Genomic DNA, 22782 nt, shown 5'->3' with positions numbered 1-22782 from the left:
TTACAGCGAACGCAGCCAATCGGGAGGGGGCTTACAGCGGGGACGTCAGCGCGCGCCCGGGGCCGCGGTGCACTGTGGGATGCTGGAGGCCTCGCGTCGGGGCAGGAAGGAAGGGGGGGTGTCATGGCGACGAATATCGAGCAGATCCTTCGCTCCTTTGTGGTCAGCAAATTCCGGGAGATCCAGGAGGAGCAGCAACAGCAGCACGGCGGGGAACGGGGCGGGGGGGAGCGGCGGGGAAGGGCGCAGGGCGGAGAGAGACGGGCCGCGGCCTGAGGGTCTTGTCGGCGGCAACATGGCGGGGCCGCGGGGGTCGCGGCCGTGCGCGCGCCCTGAGGGAGTTACGGCCCGGGGTGCGAGAGAGGATGGTGGGGGGACGCGCCCACCCGCTCTCCCCCGGTTTCGGTGCTGTCCTCACGGCGGGGCAGGCGCCTGTATGGTTTGTCTGATTTACGGCTAAATTCGCCTAGTTTATCTGGTAAAAAAAGGAAAGCCTTGGAAAGAGCAAGGAAAAGCTGGAAGAGAGCGAGTTGCGTGTGTTTATTTTGCGGAGGGAACCCCAACAAGGTCGTACGAGCACGGGGGATGTGGCACATTCCAGAAAGTGTTTTTTTTCTTCCCTTGCGTCTCAACCTCAGCAGTCACAGAGTGTCCGGGTTGAATAAGTGAAAATGAATCCAAAAGGAGACGTTTTCCTAAGAGCACGGCTTCTTCATGGGGCTGGAATACTGGTCTGAGGGGCTGGATGTAATAAATGGGTGCGAATGACAAAAAAAATGCCCAAAACCGGTTCAGAATCACTTGTATTAAGTTGATTTGTTCTTGTTTTTTTGTTTGTTGTTTTTTTTTTGGGTAGTGCAAAGGTGGAAGGCCAGCCCAATGGTGACACGATCCCAGCTGAGCAAGCCGAGCAAGCCGGGCCTTCGGAAGCCTCTGGAGCTGCTGGGAGTTGTCAGAGTGATCAGATAGTGCAGAAAATAGAGGAAGTGCTCTCCGGAGCCCTCGGGACAGAGCTGCAGTGCAACCCAGGTAACAGAGCTCTCTCTGCCAAATCTGTTTGTGGTAAGAAGGTTGTGATTGTGCCTAAAATTGAATCAGTTTTATAGAGATGAAAATGTGATTCTTGGAACTGTTCCTGTGACGAGTTGTGTGTTTGTTGTGAACTTATTAAATATTTTTTCCACTGTGATTTTACATCCAGAGGTGGATAGAGAAATACATGATTTAAAAATTGAGCTGGTTGTTATCTGAAAGTGTTGGTATGGGGAAAAGTTGGTGGGGTTTTTTTTTCCAATATTGAAACAGATAAATATTTTCCATATATACATACATGCGTATATAAATTCAGGGGTTAGTGAACTGTTCATAGTACCAAAGCTGATGCTGATAGGAGCAGTTTCTGTTTTGGGTTGGTTTTCAAGATTATTTCTAAAGAAATTTATTACAAGACAGATCTGTGATGAGCTGTTCAGTCAGAAGATAATTTGCTGTTTTAAAATGTCCCTGTTTTTAAAGTGTAGGTACTCACATTGCAGCCTTGCAAAGGAATTTTGATGTGTCAGTCTCAGATCTTGAATAAATTACTAGATTTTTTAAGCTAAAAGAGTCATATCTGAGTGTCCTCTCTCGTGGGACTGGTCCTTGCTGTAAAATTCCTGACTCTGGAGGGTTGGTGTGGTGATGAAGGCTGTAGTTACTGCATTTCTCATTTTTGGGAGTTGAAACACAGGTGACTGCAATGTGCTGGGTGAGTACAATTCCAGAGGCAGCACAGAAAATTGTTCATTTCAGAGATTCTGTTTGCAGGAGTTTGGGATTGCTTTGGGTTTTTATACTCAGTGGTTTGTGTACTTTGAGTGTTTTCAAAATTTTAACTTGTGTTGTACGAGCAGCACTTAGGGTGACGTGGGGGGGGGATTGTGTGTGGTTGGTTGGTTGGTGGTTTTTTGTTTGTTTTGATTGGTGGTGTGATTTTTATTTTTGTTTGTTTTCTATTTTGTTCTTTTGTGGAGGACTGAGACAAGGTCACATGGTAATAAGTGAGACCTGTTAACTTGGAAGTTAACAAACTTACCCTGTGGCAAATGTTTCTACTGTCCATCTCCAAAAAGGAGTTGGACAAGAGAGATTATCTGATTATCTGAATCTAATGAATTATCTTTGTAGAAAAGTTCATTTTATAGAATCACAGAATAGTCTGAGTTAGAAGGGACGCACAGGACGATCCAGTTCCACCCCTGGCCCTGCCCAGACCCCCCAACAATCCCAGCCTGGGCATCCCTGGCAGCGCTGTCCAAACGCTCCTGGAGCTCTGGCAGCCTCGGGGCGCGGCCCCTTCCCGGGGGCGCCGGGGCGGGGCCCAGCAGCCTCTGGGGGAAGAACCTTTCCCTGCTCTCCAACCTGAGCCTGCCCTGGCCCAGCTCCAGCCGCTCCCTGGGTCCTGTCAGGTCACAGGGAGCAGAGATCGGAGCTGTCCCTGCGCTGCCCCTCGGGAGGAGCTGCAGCCCCGGGGAGCTCTGCCCTCAGGCTCCTCCAGGCTGAGCTGACCAAGTGACCTTGTGGGACCCCTCCAGACCCTCCACCATTTTCCTGTCCCTCTGGACACTCTGTAAGAGCTTTAGCTCTCTCCCAAACTCTGGTGCCCAGAACTGCCCCTGGTACTTGAGGTGAGGCTGCCTTGGCCAGCGATGCTGGCTCTGGTGTCCCCCAGGACAGGGATGTCCCTCCTGGCTGCCAGGGCACTGCTGACTCAGCTCCAGCTGGCCATGGACCAGGACCCCCAGGGCCCTTCCCACAGCTGCCCTCCATCCACACAGCCAGGGTTGTCCATCCCAGGTGCGGAATCCGGCACTTCCCTTGTTAAACTCCACACAGTTGGGGATTGCCAGTCTCTGCAGGGCTTCTCTGCCCTCGAGGGAGTGAACTGCTCCTCCCAGTTTAGTGTCCTTGGTACACTAATTATCCCTTTGAGTCCTGTGTCCAGGTGGTTAGTGAAGATGTGGAAGAGAACTGGGCTGAGAATGGAGCCCAGCAGAACCCCAGTAGTGACTGGTGTCAGCCCAATGTCACTCTAGTCACTGTCACCCTTTGTGCCCAGCCTGTAGGCTAGTTGCTCACCCACTGAGTAACTCAGTTCTCCAGCTGTGTGCTGAACATTTTGTCCATAAATTTGTCTCTGCTTCACTGTTCTCTCTCAGTGCATTCACAGCCAAGTTGGTGCAAAAACTATTTCTAAGTTTCATCAAAATGTACCTGAGGTACTTGTTAGGAATCCCAAGTCACATTTATTTAACAGTATTGCAATTACCAGAAGCTTCTGCAAGATTTTGCAGTGTTCACTGGAAAATAGTGAGCTTTGAGATTACAGATTCTAATTGGAGGGTGTTGCTGCCCTGGCCTGTATAATTAGAATCACTGAAAGGAACATGCAACTAGACTCCAATGTACAGCTCATATTTCACAGAAATCCCAGCAAGTTGCATTTAAAGAAGTGCCTTTCTCCTGAAAACATGGCGCTAGGTCTCCAGAAGGGCAAGAACCTAACAAAGGTTAAATCCAGAGGCGAGTGAGGTACAGAATTAAAAGGTGGTGATGGAAACCTCAGTCTCCCTCTTGCCCTTTCCCATCAGTGATTTGCTTGTCCCCACAGTCATCTGAATTTGTCACTTTCCTGTTGGAAGCAAATGCTCTAATAGGAACATGCAGCTTTGCAGTGGCTCATGGCAGCTGCAGTCCTATCCCAGCAGCTGTTCCAGCCTGCAGTGCCTTAAAGTGGGTTTGGGATCAGGGACGTAGATGCTCTTTTCCCAAATTTGTTAGACCCTAGCGAGTAACTTGGTTAGTGAATACACACAGAGAATTTCTAACACAGCAGCAACACTGTGCTCACTCAGGGGTTAAAGCACAGCAGGGGGGAGTGGCTGGTCAGGTCTTGTAGTGTAAATCCCCACTTAGGTAATTTGTTAGGAAAACAGAAGTTCTTGTTTACCTTCTGTGCCAGCTTTGGGGGTTTGAAAGCACATCTCCAGCCTCCTGTTAGAATGTGTTGCCCCACTGAGTGTGGGTGGAGGGACATCCAACCTGTCTGCCCCGCTCAGGTGAGACCCCACCTGCAGAGCTGCCTCCAGCCCTGGGGCCCAGCTGTTCCATCCCTGGAAGTATTCAAGGCCAGGCTTGGACAGGGCTTGGAGCAACCTGGGATAGTGGAAGGTGTCCCTGCCCATGTCAGGGGGGTTGGAACAAGATGATCTATCTACAAGGTCCCCTTCCAAACCAAACCATTCTATGGTTCCCCTTTGTCCTGTTGTTCCATCCCTTGGAAATAGTCTCTCTCCATGTTTTCTGCAGCTCCTTCAGGCCCTGCAAGGCCACACTGAGGTCACCCCAAAGCTTCTCCTCTCCAGGCTGAACAATCCCAGCTCTCGCAGCCTTTCCTCCCAGCAGAGCTGCTCCATCCCTCTGCTCATCCTGGTGCCTCCTCTGGCCTCTCTCCAGCAGCTCCACGTCCTCCCTGTGCTGGGCCCCAGGGCTGGGGCAGCTCTGCAGGTGGGCTCTCACCTGAGTGGGGCACAGGGGCACCATCCCAATCCATTTCCTGATTCCCCTGCTGGGGCTCAGCCCAGGGCATGGGGGGCTCTGGGCTGGGGCAGGTCCAGCTCTCCCAGGGCTGCTCCACCTGCTCATCCCCAGCCTGGATTGATCCCAGGGGTTGCCCTGAGTCAAGTGCAGCACTTGGCCTTGTTAAACCTCATGAGATTCCCACGGGGCACTTCTGGAGCTTGTCTAGGTCCCTTTGGATGGCCCCGTCCTTCAGAGGTGTCACCTGCACCCTCAGCTTACTGTTACCTGCAAACCTGCTGAGCGTGCACTTGATCCTTCTGTCATTAATGAAGATATTAAGTAACACTGTTTCATTAATGAAGCTGTTAACCAGTTAACACTGGTCCCAGTACAGGCTCCTGAGGGGCACCACTGGTCACTGATGTCGGTCAGGACTCTGAGGTTTTGACCTCTATCCTCTGGATGTGACTGTCCAAATAACTGCTAATGCACCTAACAGTGCACCTGTCAAATTCTTCACTCCAGTTTGCAGAGAAGGATGTTGTGGAGGCACCATGTCAAATACTTTACAGACGTCCAGATAAATGCCATCTGTAGCTCTTCCCTTACCCACTGATGTAGTCAATCCACCACAGGTCAGACAGGATTTTCCCTTCATGAAGCTATGCTGGTTGTCTCAAATCATGTCCCTGTACTCGATGTGCCTTAGCAGAGCTTCTAGGAGGATCTATTCCCTGATCTTCCCAGCATGGAGGTGAGGCTGACAGGGTGGGAATTCCCAGAATTGTCCTCTCTTCCCTTCTGAAAGGGAATGGCTTCTCACTGTCAGAGGGCAGGGTTAGATCAGATATTAGGAAAAGATTCTTCCCTATGAGGATGGGCAGGCCCTGGCACCAGGGTGCCCAGAGCAGCTGTGGCTGCCCCTGGATCCCTGGCAGTGTCCAGGGCCAGGCTGGACATTGGGGCTTGGAGCAGCCTGGGACAGTGGGAGGTGTCCCTGCCCATGGCAGGGGTGGGGCTGGATGGGCTTTGAGGTCCTCCCAACCCAAACCATTCCATGACTGTGATACTACTTGGAAAGAAAGTGTTCCCACTGGGCCTCTGTCCTGACCAGCAAAATTTGGGTAATTTTCGGAAAAAAGTGTTGTTTAATTACTTTAAAGTGACTCCTGAGAGGAAGGTAAGGGAGTGTGTGCTGTTTGTGTGTGTTAGCTTAGTGAATCAGGCATGGTTTGCAGGTTGAGTTGTTTTGTACCTCTGTCCATGTACTTCGCAAGTACTCTGAAAGAATTTTTAAAATGCAGTCTTATACATTTTTACAAAGTAAATGTCATTTTTTCTAGATGTAGACAAAAATACTGTGAAAAATAGTACTCAGTCTACAAAAAGGAGCTCTACTGGTGAAGATGAAATTCCTAGGAAAAAGGCAAAGAAAAACAAGAAACACAAAAGCAAGAAGAAGAAGAAAAAGAAGAAGAAAAGGAAGAAAGAGAAAAAGCATAAAAAGCAACCAAAGGAATCCAAGTTGAGTGCACGTCCCGGAGAACCTGCAGACGTGCAGCCGGCTCCTCACTTGATGCCAGAGCAGTCCAGCTCCCAACTGAATGTACAGCATGGAGTGTTTGCAGATGCAAACCTGGCTGGCCATGTGCAGCCAGAACTGTGCTCTAAACCAACTGAGGGGCTTGATAATCAAGCTTTAGGACTTGTTTCTCATTCAGTGACTGATTCTCAGCAATCTGCAGAAAATCTTGGAAGTGGGGAGGGGACTTTGTGTGCAACAAATCCTCCATTTAATTTAGAAAGCATCCAGTCTAATATCCCAGAAAATACTAGTATAGCTCAAACTAGAATTTGCACTAGCGAAGAACAAATTCAACAGTCCCATGAAAATATTTATCCTGTAGCTATTAATGCCAGTGTTGTTGATACTGGAAATTATACTTGGTCCAGCATCCCAACTGGAATTGTCAGTAAATCAGAGATTCAGAAAGATTCAGTAGAAGCACTGAGAGGTTCAGAAGTTACTCTGAAATCTCAAGGCACTGGGGCAGTAAAAGCTTTGGATGCAGCTCTTGAGCCTGAGACCATGGAGGTGTTGACTTATTCTGAAGCATCTCTGCAGTCGGTGTCTCAGAGGGGAGCACAGGACACGGAAACAGCTTCAGAATCCATGTCCTTGGCTGGTGGTGTGACAACAATTCCTACACCTGCGAATTGGGCACATCCCAGTGCTGTGACTGTAGCTCATGTGGCTGTGGCTGGGCAAGAAGTGAAAATTCCAGAAACAACTGAAAAATCTCTGCATATGGGCAATGTGACAAGTGTGGAGAGCTCTTTGGAACTGGGGGGTGTGAGCAGAACTTTGGAGCCAGCCCTGCAGCCCTCAGCTATATCTGGGAGTTTAAACGTGCCGCAGGGCAGCCCTGTGGAGAGTTCAGGGGTCCTGAAAGCAGGTGTACCTTTGCAACATCCTTTGACAATATCTGCAGCCACCCCTGTGACCCATGTTGAAATAAAAAGTGCCAAAACACCCCCAGCACCAGAAATAAAGGATATGGAACCAGCTATGGGAAATGTGAAAGCTTTGGAAACAGCCATGGAACCTGTGGGTGTTGTAGCAAAAGATGTTAGAGCAGCTCATGAAAGTCTGCAAGGCAAAAATGTGGAAGGTACCACAGGTCCTGCAACAGCACTGGGTGCATCAGGAACGTTTGTACAACATGGAGTCTTGACAGAAACTAGGAGTGTGGACAGAGCCCAGGGATCTGCGCTTCCAGCAGGATTGACAGGTGTGAATGTGGTTGCAGAGGCAAAAGGATTAAGAGCAACTTCAGAACCCGCAGAGGTTGTACAGACCTTCGTTCCCCGAACAGCTCCAGAAGTCCAGATGGCAGAGGGTTTTAGAAGTCCGCAAGCAAAAGATTCAGAAGGTACTTTGTTGCTCAGAGAATCAAGACCTGAGGGTGAATCACACGTGAGAGGTTTGGCATCTGCCCTGTCTTTGCAGAAGGAAAACACACAAGGTCCAGGAGGAGTTCTGAGACCGGTGGCTGTGGTGGAAGCAAAAACTTCTACAACAGCTTCAATGTCCTTACAAGTGGAAGGTGTGAAAGCTTCAGAAGAAGCTCTGCATTGTGGGACTGTTGCAAGTCCAGTACTTCTTGCCTTAGAAAGGACTCCTGAACCTGTGGTTGCGCATGAAAACGTGGAACCAGTTAGAGAGGCTGAGGCATTGGCAGGGGTGATGCCATGGCAAACCACAGTAGAGAGAGAACCTCTCCGTTCAAGCCAAACAGAGAGTTCCATCATTTCACAGTCGCAGGTCATGACACATACGAGAACCTCACAAACTGAGGTGCTGAGGGAGAGAAAGGATTCAGAATGCGCTCCAGAAGCAGAGATAAGGAGCAGAGAAGCAATCCTAGAACCTGTGCAAACTTCAGAAACCAGTTCAAAATCTGTTCAGGAACAAATAGTAGGTGATTCAGCAGCAGTATTGGAGTCTTTGCCCAGAGTGGAAGAAAACAGTATGGCATCGGGAGTACTGACAGAATTGACAGATGTGCAAACTCAGGGATCTGCTGTAGAACATGGAATTGCAGCAGGGAGGATCAGCACACAAGGAAATGAGCCCTCAGAAATGGAGAAAGCAAAATATCTGGAGCCAGCATCAGAAGCTGGAGGAGTGAGGTGGTTGGAGAGCATGAAAGAATCTGCAACAGTAGAGGCGAAAGGTTCTGAAGCAGGTAAAGAGCTTGAGGTACCCATGAGTGATGCTTCAGCAGCTGTTCCAGAATACTTGCACACTGAAAAGCAAGAAGAGCTTCACGTAGTTCTAGAAGCAAAACCTGCTGCAGAATGGAAGAGTTCAGAAGAGGCTCCAGAAATCTTGGGTGCTTCTGAAACAAAATCTTCTGAACCAGTACCAAAATCAGGGGATATGAAAGGCCTGGAAACAACACTGGAAGAACATGAAGTGGCAGCCGAGGTACAATATGTAGAAGGAGTGCAGAGTCAGCAGGTGGAGGATATGCTCATTGAGAAGGAAGATGTGGAGCAGACTCAAATATCTGAGCCTATAGTAGCAGAAACAGATTTTAGTTGCAGAAACACAAGATTTGGAAACAGCTCCTCAGACTGATGTAGAGCTGAAAGATGCAGAAGCAGCTGTAGGGTTGGGGGCAGAGACAAAAGATTTGCAAGCAGCTCCAGTACCTGACACTGATGCAGAAACAGGTCCAGAACTTATAGAGGAAGGCCAGTTGGAAGACACTCCAGAGGCTGAGGATATCAAAGAAGCAACTCCAGAAGAGGACTCAGAGAAAAGAGACTCAGAAACATCTGATGTGCAACCTGATGTGGCAGCACGAATGAAGGAGACTCTCATGAGGCTTGAGAATGTTATTGAAAAAAGTAGTCATAGAACCAGTGAGAAAAAACATGATTCAAAGAAACAGAAAAGGAGCCGTTCCAAGTCACAGTCCAGGTCTAGGAAGCGGAAGAAAAAATCAAGGTCACGTTCTACTTCCAGGCGTTTGACCTCTAAAAGAGCACGTTCTAGGAGCAGAAACTATTCAGTTTCCAGAAAAAAGCATTCCAAATCTAGGTCCCGATCTGTGGAGAAGAGAGAGAGAAGAATGTCTTCCCGGCGGTCCAGGCGCAGACGTTCCAGGTCATCTGACCGTTACAGGTCTAAATCCAGATCTGCAGAAAAGCGATTGTCCAGACGGAGACGTTCCAGGTCGTCTGACCACTACAGGTCTAAATCCAGGTCTGTGGAGAAGCGATTGTCCTCCCGAAGGTCCAGACGCAGACGTTCCAGGTCGTCTGACCGCTACAGATCCAAGTCCAGGTCAGTGGAGAAGCGACTGTCCTCCCGAAGGTCCGGGCGCAGACGTTCCAGGTCTTCTGACCACTACAGATCCAAGTCCAGGTCAGTGGAGAAGCGACTGTCCTCCCGAAGGTCCGGGCGCAGACGTTCCAGGTCTTCTGACCACTACAGATCCAAGTCCAGGTCAGTGGAGAAGCGACTGTCCTCCCGAAGGTCCGGGCGCAGACGTTCCAGGTCTTCTGACCACTACAGATCCAAGTCCAGGTCAGTGGAGAAGCGACTGTCCTCCCGAAGGTCCGGGCGCAGACGTTCCAGGTCTTCTGACCACTACAGATCCAAGTCACGGTCAGTTGAAAAGAGGTTGTCCTCCTGGCGATCCCGACGCAGACATTCCAGGTCCTCTGACCGTTCAAAATCTAGATCCAGGTCTTCAGAAAAGGGAGGAGGCAAAGAATACTCCTGGAGGTTCAGACATCGGTCTGGTTCCTCTGATCGTTCAAAATCCAGGTCAAGATCTGTTGAGAAAAGAGGTCGGAAGGCATCTGTACGGAGGTCCAAACGTCAGCGCTCAAAGTCCTCAGATCGCTACAAGTCTCGATCCAGGTCAGTAGAAAAAAGAGATCGGAAGCAATCATCACGGAAGTCTAAACGTCAGCGCTCCAAGTCCTCTGACCGTTACAAGTCTAGATCCAAATCAGTGGAAAAAAAGAAGGAATCCTCACGAAAATCCAAGCGTCGACGCTCAAAATCTTCTGAACGTTACAAGTCTAGGTCTAGGTCTGTTGAAAAAAAGCGCAAGGAGTCTTCAAAAAAATCCAAACGGAAACGTTCCAAGTCCTCTGACAGTGTTAAGTCAAGGTCCAAATCTGTAGAAAAAAAAGATAAGTTATCCTCAGCGAAGTCCAGTAGCAAGCATGTGGAGTCTTCTGAACTTCAGGAGTCAGCCAAAGATCTTGATAAAGATGTTCCTCAATCTTCTGGAAGTGAAGGTAAATCCTCTAATGGTCCCACATCAGTAGCTTTGTCTGATGAAGGAGTAAATGGCCCAGTGCTGCCGCCATCATTTGGAAGTGGATTTTCCAAAACTTCGGAGAGCCTTGAGGAAAGCTCTTCATCTGTTGAAAAAACAGCCGATCTGCAGCATTCTGCAGCATCTGAATTTGATAGCTCCAAAACCCCAGATGACCAGGAATTGAAATCCACATCTGTGGAAAAACCACAGGATTCAGAGCTGTCTATGACATCTGAAAATGGATCAACTGAAAAAGCAGCAGCTCCGGAGTCTTCACTGCTACCTGAACTTCCATACTCCACATCCAAGTCCAGATCCTCATCTGTTGAAAAAAGGGGAGATCTAGAAACTTCTTCCATAGCAGAATTCCATCTCTCTGCATCCCGTGAAGATGAGTCCAGAACTGCACCTCTCAGAGAAGTAGAAGGTCCAGAGCTTCCTCCAACACTTAAAAGAGACACGCAAGTTCAGTCGTCTTCTCTCCTGTCTGAAGCTGGGCTCTCCAACTTGTCTGATGGTCACAAATCACGGCATATCCCTGGTGAACACACAGAGCTTTCACAGGTTCTGCAAGTACCTGAACGTGAGTCTTCCCACCTGGCTGACAGCCCTGGAGCAGTGGAAGCTCAGAGGCCTTTCCTGCCACCTGAAATGATCTGCCCTGTCATCCCTGATGGCTGTGAGTCGGGCCAGATGCAGGAGCCTTCTCTGGCTTCTGACAGTGGACATTTCATGTCTTCTGATGGACGTGGATCAGGATCCAGCTTTACTGCACCAATAGAGGAGCTTCCATTGTCTGTAGGCGAGTCCTTTAAGTCACCACATGGAAATGAACAAAGATTTTTATCTGTCGAAAAAGTCAAAGCACCAGATGTTTCCCTCACATCTGTGTGTGGTTCTGTTGAGGTGTCTGCTGACCTTGTTTCAGTGTCTTCTTTTGAAGTTCACGAGTCCAGATCATCTGTTGACAAAGGTTTAGATGGTCCAACACTTCCACAAGTCCTTGAGGTTGACTGCTCCAGATCTTCGGAAATGCATGAGTCGAGATACCTAACTGGAAAAATAGATGGTGCAGGATCTTTGGTGATGTCTAAAAGTGGGATTCCCATATGCCACGATGGCCACAAAGCAAAGTACAATTCCTTTGAGCAAACGGAGAGTGCAGAACTGTCAGTGGCATCTGAGCTCCGGTGTTCCATCTTTCCTGAAGGCTATAAATTGACATCTGCTGCAGTTGAAAAAGTGGAGATCCAGAAGCCTGCTCTCTCACTGGAAAGTGGGTTCTCCGTGTCTGCTGATGGTTGTGAATCGGTGGGCACACCTGAAAAACTACAGCCCCCAGTGACTGCTCTGACATCGGAAGGTGGGATTCTGCTGTTGCCCGACAGTCACGAATTGAGACCCGTTCCTGTGGAAAAAGAGGTGCTGAATTCATCTGAAGTGAAACACCTTGCATCCCCTGATGGCTACAAGCTGAGATCTGCCTACAGTGAAGAAATACAGGTGAACCTGGAAAGCAGGTGTTCTCTTGCCTCCGATGGTCATGAGTTGGCATCCACCTGTTTTGAAAGAACTGAGGAGCCTTCTCAAGTGTCTGAAAATGAGTACACGATAGGGCTTGATGGCCCGGAGTTGACATCGACCCCTGCTGAAAAAGCAGAGCTGCGGAAGCTTTATCAGATGCCTGAAGAAAGATGTCTGGAGTCCATTGACAGCCAGGAGCTGCGATCACCCTCTGCTGAAAACACACAGGTGCAACAGCCTGCTCCCATGTCTGAAAATGAGTATGCCATGTCCTGGGTGGGCCAGGAGTTGAGGTCCAGCTCTCCTGAGAAGGCAGAGGTGCAGGAGGAGGCTGTGGTTCCTGACAGTGCTGTGTCTTCTAAAGATCACAGGTTGCCATCTTTCTTGGCTGAAAAAGCAGAAGTGCAGGAGTGTTCTCTGCTACCTGAAAATGAATATGGTGAGTCTTCTGAGGGCCAGGAGGTGACGGCCAGCCCTGCTGAGAAGGAGGTGCAGGAGCCTTCTCTGATACCTGGCAGTGAATATTCTATCTTCTGTCAAAGCCAAGTACGGCAGTCTGGCCTCGCTGAAAGCACAGCAGAGCAGGAGCCAGTGCTGGTCCCAGACAACCAATATGCTGCATCTCCTGACGGGCAGGAGCTGCTCTGTGCTTACACTGAAAAACCAGAGGTGCAGGAGTGTTCTTTGCTGTCTGAAAACGAGTATGATGCATCCCCCGAAAGGTGTAATTTGAGATCCAGTCCTGTTGAAAAAGAAGAATTGGAGGAACCTTCTGAAGCCTCTGAAAGTGAAAGTTCCGTATCCACCGATAGCCAGGAGGTGCAGTCTGCTGTTGCTGGAAAAACAGAGGTGCAGGAGTTGTCCTTGTCTGAAGGTGAATGTCCCATGACCCCTGAAGGTCAGGAGCTGCAGTCCAGCCCTGCTGAAAGAGTAATAGCCAAGGAACCTTCTCTGACATCTGAACATGCGATGTCACCTGAAGAGTATGAGTCAAGATTGGCACACGCTGAGAAAACAGAGGGTGTGGATTCTGCTTTGACAGCTGAACGTGACCATCTCTTTTTTGAGAGCCAGGAGGTGAGTTTCACCTCTCTCCAGAAAGCAGATGTGCGGGACCATTCTCCAACACCTGAAAGGGAACATGGAGCATCCCCTGATGGGCAGGAGTTGAGATTCACCAGTGCTGGAAAAGTAGACGGTCTTGAACCTTTGACACTGAACGATAGAGCCTCCATGTCCCCTGATGACAATGACTTGAAATCCATTCCTGTTGAAAAAATGGATCATGCAATGCCTGAAGGTGGGCGCTCGGTGTCTCCTGATAACTACAGTGTGAGGTCAGGCCCTGGTGAAGAAATGGGGGATCTGGAGCCCTCTGTGAGATCTGAGCGTAGATACTCCACATCCTCCTATCAGGAAGGTCACGAGCTGAAGTCTCCCATGGAGGAAGAGGGTCTGGAGTCCTCTGTGACTTCTGAACGTAGACGATCTGTGTCCCCTGAGGGTCATGACCAGAAATCTACTGTAGATGAAGAAATGGATGATTTGGAGAGGCGTTCCACTTCCCCTGATGAGCACGAGTCAAGATCTAGCATTGGTGAAGAAGCAGAGGATCTGGAGCAGCCTTTGACAACAGAACGTAGGTGCTCTGAGTCCTCAGATGAGCACGAGTCAAGGTCAACTGCAGGAGAAGAGGCAGAGGACGCAGAAGGCTCCTTGCCAGCTGGAAGAAGAGACTCCGTATCCTCAGACGACCGTGAGTCAAGGTCTGCTGCTGGGGAAGATGCAGAAGATGGGGAGCCCTCCTTGACTGCTGAACGTAGACACTCCACATCTTCTGATGACCATGAGTCAAGGTCTACAGCTGATGAAGAAGCAGAGGATTTGACAGCTGAACGTCGCTCTGTGTCTCCTGATGGACGTGAGTCAAGGTCAACCGTTGGCGAGGAAGCAGAGGACCAGGAGCTCTCTCTGACAGCTGAGCGTAGACACTCCACATCTTCAGATGAACACGAGTCAAGGTCTACTGCTGGTGAAGATGCAGAGGATGTGGAACCCTCCTCTGCAGCTGAACAAAGAGATTCCACTTCATCAGATGAGCAAGAGTCAAGGTCTACTGCTGGTGAAGAAGCTGAGGATGTGGAACCTCTGACAGCCGAACACAGACGTTCTGCATCCCCTGATGGCGCTGAATCGAGGTCTACCACTGGTGAAGAAGAAGGAGAGGATGCAGAGCCCTCATTGACAGCTGAACAAAGAGAGTCCACATCATCAGATGAGCATGAGTCAGAGTCTTCCAGTGGTGAAGAGGAGGGAGAAGATGCGGAGCCCTCTTTGGCAGATGAAGAAAAGCAGGATTCCATGCCTCTTGAGCAGTCAGAGGAACAGGACTCTTCCTTTGTCCCTGAAAGCAGACGTTCTGAGTCTTCCGAACGTGAAAAATCCAGATCCAAATCTGTTGATAAAGCTTCTGACAAAGAGTCTCCGCAGAGATCTGTAAGCAGACACTCGAAGTCTCCTGCTCGCCAGAAGAGCCGATCCACCTCTGTGGAAAAAACAGCAGACAAAGAGTCCGTGCGGAGGTACAGACGGAGACGCTCCAGGTCCACGGCTCGCCAGAGGAGCCAGTCAACATCTGTAGAAAAAACAGCAGACAAGGAGTCCTCGCGGAGGTCCCGGCGGAGACGCTCCAGGTCCGCAGCTCGCCAGAGGAGTCAGTCCAAGTCCGTGGAGAAAACAGCAGACAAAGAGTCATCACGCAGGTCCAGAAGCCGACGCTCCAGGTCCTCCCAGCGCAGGTCCAAGAGATACGATACAGACTCACGCTCCAGACGGAATCGCTCCAGGTCAGCAACACGGAGAAGGGCGTCAAGATCTCGGTCCAGCTCGTTGTCGCGTTCCAGGCACAGGAGGAGGAGCAGGTCAAGGTCGGCATCACGAAGGCGGCGCTCCTTGTCGAGAGACAGGCGCAAGAGGTCTCAGAGAAACAGATCAAGGTCTACTGACAGGAGAAGGAGAAGATCCGACTCGAGAGACCGTAGGATATCGCTCCGATTGCGGAGCAGGAGTCGGACCCCTCTTCGCCAGAGGCGGTCGCGGTCCAGGGGAAGGAGACGGAGCTCCAGCAGGTCCCCGATCCGACTTCGGCGCTCGCGGTCCTCGGGGAGAAGGCGCTACAGCAGATCCCCCGACCGGCGCAGGTCCAGGTCCTCGGAGTTCTCCAGCAGATCACCCAAACGTCTTACAGACCTGGGTAAGTGACTGCTTTATTTACAGTGGTTCTGTGGTGAGGTGGTCGTGGGTGGATTTGCGTAGTCTGATTTTAGCTCTGCAGCGTTCATAAGGAATTTCTTGGAAGTCAGTCTGTGCATTAGTTTTAGGCAGTGACTTCCGGTAGGAACTTTTATGTTGGAACAGAATCAATGCTGAGCATTTGAATGAAAACCTCTTTAGAGCCAGTTTTACCTTGGTTCTAGAGCTTTTGTACAAAAGTAGTGTGTTTCAGTCTTGAGAACACTTTGCATGGTAATAGGGAAGGCCAAGTACTTGTATGTGAGAAAATTTAGAATTTCTACTTCTCCTGAGAACAGAGGTCATTCAGGTGCCAGTTGGAGAGTCCAAGCTCTGTTGTCAGCTGTTCCCAGTACTCTGTCTTGCCTCTTTCCCATGGTAAGAACTTGAAGAAAAGAGAGACTTATTTCTAAAAATAGTCCCAGACTCAACAGATCAGAAAATAAAATCTTATGAGCTGCATCTTTTCTCTGTGCTTGGAGGAAGAGAGGCTGTGTTGTTTCCTTGGGAAAGAAGGTTTGACTTGGGAGCTGAGCTTTTTGCACAGTGTGTGAGGAAACCTGTGGTAGACTTAAGGTTCTGAACCTTGCAGTCCTGCCTCAGAGTTACCATGGAAGCCTTCCAGTTAGGGAGTTATTTGCAAACTGGCAGAAGGCTTAATTAATTTTCATTTCCTATTTCTATGTTAAGGCTGTCCTTTTCTCCTTATTAAAGCAAAATCTGTTTTAGTGACAGTTTTGCATCTGACTGTATTTTAAGCAAGAGCACATTTTACTCAGGTTGTTTTTCTGTTTGGTGGTTGTCAGTAGCTTTTGGGCTATGTCTGGGGAGATGGGATTTCCTCCAGAGCTTTCAGAGCTTTTCAGAGATAGTTAATGAGGAAACTCTGGACTTCATGTTGTGTAGGAAGGACTCAGTATTGCCAAAACTGGAATGAATCAGTGAAGTAAGAGACATCCGAACTTGAGGGGTTGGGGGATGTTGGATGCTGTCATTGGGACTGCTGTGCTTTGGGCTACATTTGCCTTCCGCACAGACCAGGCCTAAAGTCTGGAGCCACTCAGTACCATTTTAGTTATTTTCACAGAACGTAAAAAATGCACAGTGCAGGTAGAATCTTGTTTAGTTTAGTTTGCCAGAAATGTTTCTTTATTATTAAAACAAGAATATAAAAACAATAACTTTTCTTTTAAAAAATGAATCTTTTTAGACAAGGCCCAGCTACTTGAAATCGCCAAAGCCAACGCAGCCGCCATGTGTGCGAAGTCTGGTGTGCCCTTACCCCCGAGCCTGATGCCTCTGCTGTCCCAGAAGAAGGATGACAAAGCCAACCAGAAGTCCTCAAGGGACACCTTGAAGGAGCTCACTGAGGTGAGGGAGAGCAGCAGCATCAGACCTGACAGTGCCCACACCGTGGGAGGTTGTCACTGCATGCTCGTGTCACCTGGGAGCTGCCTTGTGTGCAGAATCCCAGGATCCCTGGGGCTGGAAAAGCCCTCCCAGCCCAGCCAGGCCCAGCTGTGCCCCATGCCCACCTTGTCCCCAGCCCAGAGCACTGAGTGCCACCTCCAGCCCTTCCTTGGTGGATGGGCACTCCAAACCCCCCTGGGCAGCCCCTTCCAAAGCCTGACCTCCCTTTTGAGCCCTTACTCTCAACACAGTTTTTTTTTAAGTCATCAGAACTGGTATTTTTAATTCCGTGGAAATGCATGAAATCCAATTATTTTGCTTTTTCTTATTTTAAGTTTTGATTCTGCTCTAATTTTGCACAAATAGGTAGTTCTCCCCGCAGTCCTGCCAGTGAAATCCAAAGCTTTCACTCCTGATTTTTGTTCTGGTGGTGTTAGTTACGGAATTCCAGGTTTGAGTTGGAAGGGACTTGAAAGCTCAACCTGTCCCACCCCCTTCCATGTGCAGGGACACCTTCCACTGTCCCAGGTTGCTCCAAGCCCCGTCCAGCCTGGCCTTGGACTTCCCTCAGAATGGAGAAAATCTGGAATAGAAAAGTGCCTTCATTTTTTTTTTTAAATTGCATTGTCAGTGTGATAGTTCTGGAATTGTGTTTATAGAAATAATCTGAGATGAAGCAGTGTCCAAGTGCTGAGAAATAATCTGCAGTTGTGCCTGGGCTAGAGGAGCAGGAGTACTGGATAAGAGCTGAGCTGGTGCAGGTGCCCTGTGCTGATATCCTGGATGGTTTTTCACATAACCTGACCAAGATCCAGCATAGCTTGTGCTGATCTGGAGGCCTCAAACCTGCCCCTCCTTTCCCTTTCTGACTTGCAATCTGTTGGATGATGTTTCTGTTCTTTTGACTGGAAACTGGCCGTAGAAGCAGTGCAGGTGGTAGGAAATGAGTAAAGACATTTCAACCATAAAATTTTGGCCTCTCAAGAAAGTCTTCTTGTCTTTGTCCTTTTCTTCCTCTCTTTTCTTTTTCCCCCTGTGGAGGCTCCTCCCAGTTTGACTGTGGTATCCCCATAACACCTCTGTGTTTTACATTTAATTCTGTTGCATAGCTGGCCACCACCACAGTACTCCAGAAGAATCTGAGATCTTCTGGAACCTTCACTTCTGACAAGGTCCCTGCACTACCAGAGAACTGAGTCAGTAACCAAGAAGTGCCTGGCAGAGCCATGGTAGTGTTGGATAATTTGTGTAGAATATCCGAAGTACCTCTATTGATGCTGTTGCTAAAAGATTTTCCACCTCCTGGTTTAGTAAAGAAAACCACTTTTTTTTGATAAAAATATTCTTTGTGAGTTTGGATTGAAAGTTCAGGTTTACTCAGAGCTGACATTTTTCTCTGTTGTATTTTTCAGAAATGCAAGAAGATTGCTCAGAGCACTGATGATGTGATAGTGAACAAGCCTCATGTTTCTGATGAAGAGGAGGAAGAACGTCCCTTCTATAACCATCCTTTTAAACTGAGTGAACCCAAACCCATTTTCTTCAACTTAAGTGTGAGTGCCACTTTAATTTCCAATGCTTTAAATCCTGGTTCTTTTTAAATAATGCAAGTAGTTCTACAGAAGTTTATCAGGGTTTATAATCTTGGTGAAATTTGGAGTTTTATCAATTTAAAGAAACCCTCCCAATTCCATCAAGATTAAATTGATAATCTTGGTGAAATTGTGAGTGTTTCTTTAAATGCATCTGGGAATCAAATGCTTTGAAGCATGGATTAGAATTTGTTTGAGTTTTGTTGGGGTTTGGGGTTTTTTGGGGTGGTGGGTGGGTTTTTTTAAATTTTATTTTTGGGGGTGGCATTGTGCCTATGATCGTCTGTTCTGATTTTGCAGGATATAAAGCACTAAAAAAGCTTTAATATGCTCAGCAAAAATAGAAATAACATTCCTGTTTTTGTATAAATATGTATAGCTTGTGGTGTACACAAAATAGGCAGTAGTGCACATTTACATAAGGTGCAGGTAGAAATGGATTTAGATTTTATATTGTATTGTTTGAAAAGGCTACAGTGGAACTCAAGAAACCTTGGAATTCTTCCAGGCTCTGAGGAGGAATATTCTATAGTGGTTATGGGCTGCTCTGCCTCTTGGACAGGTTTTTGACCCTTTCAGTTTTGTTCTTTCTCTCTCCTACTCTTAAAACCAGTCCCATCCATATTCTCAGGGGTTTATCCAATATTATCCAATGCTGCCTGCTGTGTGTGCTGCTGGGAAGGGAACCTGGCAGGGATTTCTGCAGGTTTTTAATGTATTAACAACACCAGGCACAACAAGGCCATAGACATTGTCTGCTCAGAGGCTCAGGCTGCTGCTAAAAATAGCCCAGAATTAGAAACCCAAATGCTGAGAGCTGCTTTCTCTCTGCTCATGTGGAGCTTTTGATCACAGGCAATGTTTTGCCACCCAGGATTTTACCTTGGAGCTTTCCATACAAAATACCTGTGTGGCAGGTGGAGATTGTTCTCGTGATGGTGTTAGTTGGGAGAGGGGGGGTCAGGGATTTTAGGTTGCTGAGGTTGGTTTAAGGGATTTTTCATCTTCTCTTACAGTGCAATTTGTAGGCCACTTGTGCCAAAATGATTAATTATAAAGGCTTATTACTCTGCAGTAAGAAGGATGAGTGTTCTGTGAAAACCAAATCCCAGGTGTTTGCAACAAAACCACCTCGTGACTCTTGTGTGTTTTCAAGTCTTAATTTTTTCTCATTTTATCTCTTTCAGACTCCCAGCATAAAACCAGCACCACCACCCCAACCAAAAAATCAGGTCAGCCTGTCCAAGGAATTCCCTGTTTCCTCTGGGTCTCAGCATAGGAAGAAGGAGGCAGACAGTGTGTATGGAGAGTGGGTTCCCGTGGACAAAAACGGCAAAGACGACGGCAAGGATGATGTTTTCCCCAAGCCAGCCATTGAGGTAAGGAAGGCAAGGAAAGCATATCATATAAGAAAACCAAAACCATCCCCTGGGCAGTCTGGTACCAAATTGCAGTCTGGGAAAAAACCCAAAAAGGCACTTAAAAGGTAGTGCCTAACATGCACTAAGTTAAGGAGCTGAGCTCTGCAAAGTGGGGATGCTCATGTGGGCAGTGGTGGAAACAGCCTGTACCCATCTTGCTTCTGGCAACTGGTGACTTCTTGGTCTCAACAGAACTTTTAACTGTAGCTAGAAGATGAAAAAAACTTCCTTGTTCAGTTTCCTGCAGAGGTTAATTAATAATACCTTGAGATCTGCACAATAATGTACATAGTGCTAATTACAATTGTCCCACCAGTCTTAGAAAAAGAACATCCCATGGCAATGTAATCCATTAAAAATTGTAAGTAGTTGCTAAAACTTTCACTTCCTCTGGATATATTGATTTTTTAGTTTTGCAGTCACATTTTCTCCCATGGCTGTCTTGCACGTGGCCTTCCAAAGGAGAATCTAATTGTATGGATAATAAACTAAAAAAACCAAAGCGAGTGTTTTTCCCCTTGAAATTTCTTCCAAAGAACATTTCTGGGCGAATTAATTAAGTAAATTAAATATTTAAGAGAGGTGTTAATATTTTTGGGTTGACATTACCTCAGTGCACCTGAAGCCTTGTTCTCACACCTTCCAAAGCCAAACCCCAGAGCCTTCCCATCAATTTCTGCCAAAGCCATCTCGGCACTTGGTGTGTTTTGTTTCTCAAGACCTTTCTGATGTTCTACAGGCACAGAAGGAATTTTCTTCTGGGTCTTTTACAGCACCAAAAGCACAGAGAATATTAATTATATATATAGCATTTTCATGGAATCCCTCAGAATTTGATGGTTGGGCACCCGATTCCTTGTTCCCTCAGCGCAGGTGGGAGCTGCACTTCGGGCTCTCCTGCTCCAGGGAGACACTGAGATGTTTGTGTAGAATGTCATTCCCAGTTTCATTGCAGTAAATATATTTAACATAACTTCCTTTCCTTCCTGTTGTGTGTACCTTTATGAATGTAACTATGTTGTCTGTTTTTATATTTTGTAAATAAATATTTTTATTTGCCTTTACCTTAACTTGGTTTGTGTTAAGGGTGATTTCAGGGGCGTTAGCTCCCAGCAGGCTGTACCGTCCCCTGGGGTTTGGGAAGTGCAGGTACAGATTGCTGTGTGTTTCTCCAGGGAGTCTTGACAGGTAACACAGTGCTTCTCTGCTTAATTCTTTCAGTGTTCAGGAGGACTCTGTGGTGGAAATGGCTCCCTTGGAGCAACATGAGGCAGATCAGCTCCTTTGCTGGGGGTGTAGAGAGCTGGGGGTGCTTGGAACTTTAGGAGGTTTCACCTAGAATTGACCTCCCTTCATTGTTGCTGATTTTGCAATACTGTGACAGTTCTGCTGCAGGTCTTGACATCAAACCCCACACAATTGGTTTTATTGCTGTGTTTTAATTCACATATTAGTTATGGACTTAGTCTGAAACAACCCTGCTAATACATGACAGCTTGTTTTAATAAAACCTGGTGCCTTACAGTAGTTGTGTGTGGTAGTAGGAGGTGGAGGGAAAGGTCTGGAGTGATCTGAAGGCTCAGCATGTCTGTAGCAGGCAGAGACCTCCGAGGAAGAAGTATTTGGAAGTGTAGAGTGGCAGGGTTGGATTATCCCAGGTGACTCGTGCAGAGATGCTGTTGGGATCTGAGAGTGCGGTAAATGCACCTCTAGAGTGTGTAAAACACCTGCTTTTTGTTGCCAGCCACGTCCTGCTTGCTTCAGTATTTGTGATTTGTGGGGACAAGTCTGAGAAAGGGGGATCAGCCAGGAGGGCTCTGGGAGAGAACAGCACCTCACTTCCAACTGTTTTCCTGACTCAGTAATAACAACAACTTCTCACACTTCAAGCAGAGATCTATTTTTTTTTCAAGATCCAAAGCTGCCATCGAGTGTCTTGACATAACACAGAGCCCTGATGGTCTCCAAAATGGAGAAGTGTTTGGGAGTTAACTCAGCAGGGAATGTTGCTAGGCCCCAGTCCGGTAAAGCACTGATAGACCTGTTTGGCATGGCAGTGGTCCCCTGTGGTTTCATGGACTGCTTCCATGCCTTTGTGTATTGCTGGATTGAAACTTTTGGTGAGTAGAAGAACTTTTATTTATCTCCTGGACCAGTTTCACAAACAGAAAATTAAAGAACTATTTAAAGTATGTGAGAGAAATTTAAAAACTCAGCCAGTGTACATTTTAAACAGGCATTTTTACATCCATGCTGTTGTGTGAGGGGATTGTTAGGTGATATTTTAATTCTTCTTGTGCCTTTTTTATGTTCTTTGTGACAAGAAAGAAGCACTGAAGTCAGTCCATAGGCACCTGGGCTTGTGGGATTTTAGCTCTGTCTTGGTCAGTGCCAGATATTCCAGCAATGATCTTCCCAACAGAAACACGTTTTGTCCTAAGTACCAGCAAAAAACCTCACATCTTAAAATCAGATTTTATAGAGCACAAAAGCAATTCCTGTGTTTGGTGCCATTGTAGATATTCACATCTGTCTCTTCCTTTCAGTATTTACTAAATTCTTGACCAGGTTCCTGGGACTCTGGGTTGTGGTTTAACAGTGTTTGTTTTGTTCAGCTGAGTCAGTTTTAAAGAAGTTTCAGTTTCTCCTGCTGGCCCTTTAGTACAAAATGGGTGAGAGGCTGAGGTTGAGATAGTGACAACAAAAGAGGCAAAGCTTTTACCAAGCAAATGAAAATGAAGTTCACATTAACCCATCACCTTGATGTGCATGTTCCAGCTGCTGTTCTGATCACTGGGTTTCTTCTGTGCCTCAAACAGTCCCAGCCCTTCCAGCTTCTGTCACATGTCCAGAAATTCCATTTGTCTTTGCACACTCTTCCCCTTCTGCTTTCCAGTGAGAATGATCCATAAAATGCATGTCCTTTGAGGAGCAGGGCACAAGGATTTTATAAAACAGCTGCACACCAGCCAGAATTTGTTATATTTTTACAGCCCCAGATGTTGTGGATTTCTGTCCCGATGGCTTTGCCCAGAGTGAAGGTTTGCAAGGAGCTCCTTCGTGAATTCCATGTTTTCACCAAGTCACTCTGCAACATCGTTTCAGATTTATTTTTCTTTATATTTTGTTGTGGTTCAG

The 22782-nt window shown here is 47.6% G+C and overlaps 1 protein-coding gene across 1 annotated transcript in view; it reads left to right on the top strand.

The window, feature by feature from the left end:
- Positions 1-94: 94 nt before the first annotated feature.
- SON (SON DNA binding protein) overlaps positions 95-22782 on the top strand; it is a 36822-nt gene continuing 14134 nt past the window's right edge. The window contains 7 exon segments of the mRNA XM_017743336.1: positions 95-212; positions 857-1029; positions 5904-8695; positions 8697-15183; positions 16432-16592; positions 18044-18184; positions 19411-19602. Of these exon segments, the coding sequence (XP_017598825.1) occupies positions 124-212; positions 857-1029; positions 5904-8695; positions 8697-15183; positions 16432-16592; positions 18044-18184; positions 19411-19602 (10035 nt within the window). The 5' untranslated portion in view covers positions 95-123.

The sequence above is a fragment of the Corvus brachyrhynchos genome, unplaced genomic scaffold, assembly GCF_000691975.1.
Source record: "Corvus brachyrhynchos isolate BGI_N302 unplaced genomic scaffold, ASM69197v1 scaffold149, whole genome shotgun sequence".
Taxonomy (NCBI): domain Eukaryota; kingdom Metazoa; phylum Chordata; class Aves; order Passeriformes; family Corvidae; genus Corvus; species Corvus brachyrhynchos.
The sequence above is the reverse complement of the archived record's forward strand: the minus strand, read 5'-3'. Positions and strand labels throughout refer to the sequence as shown.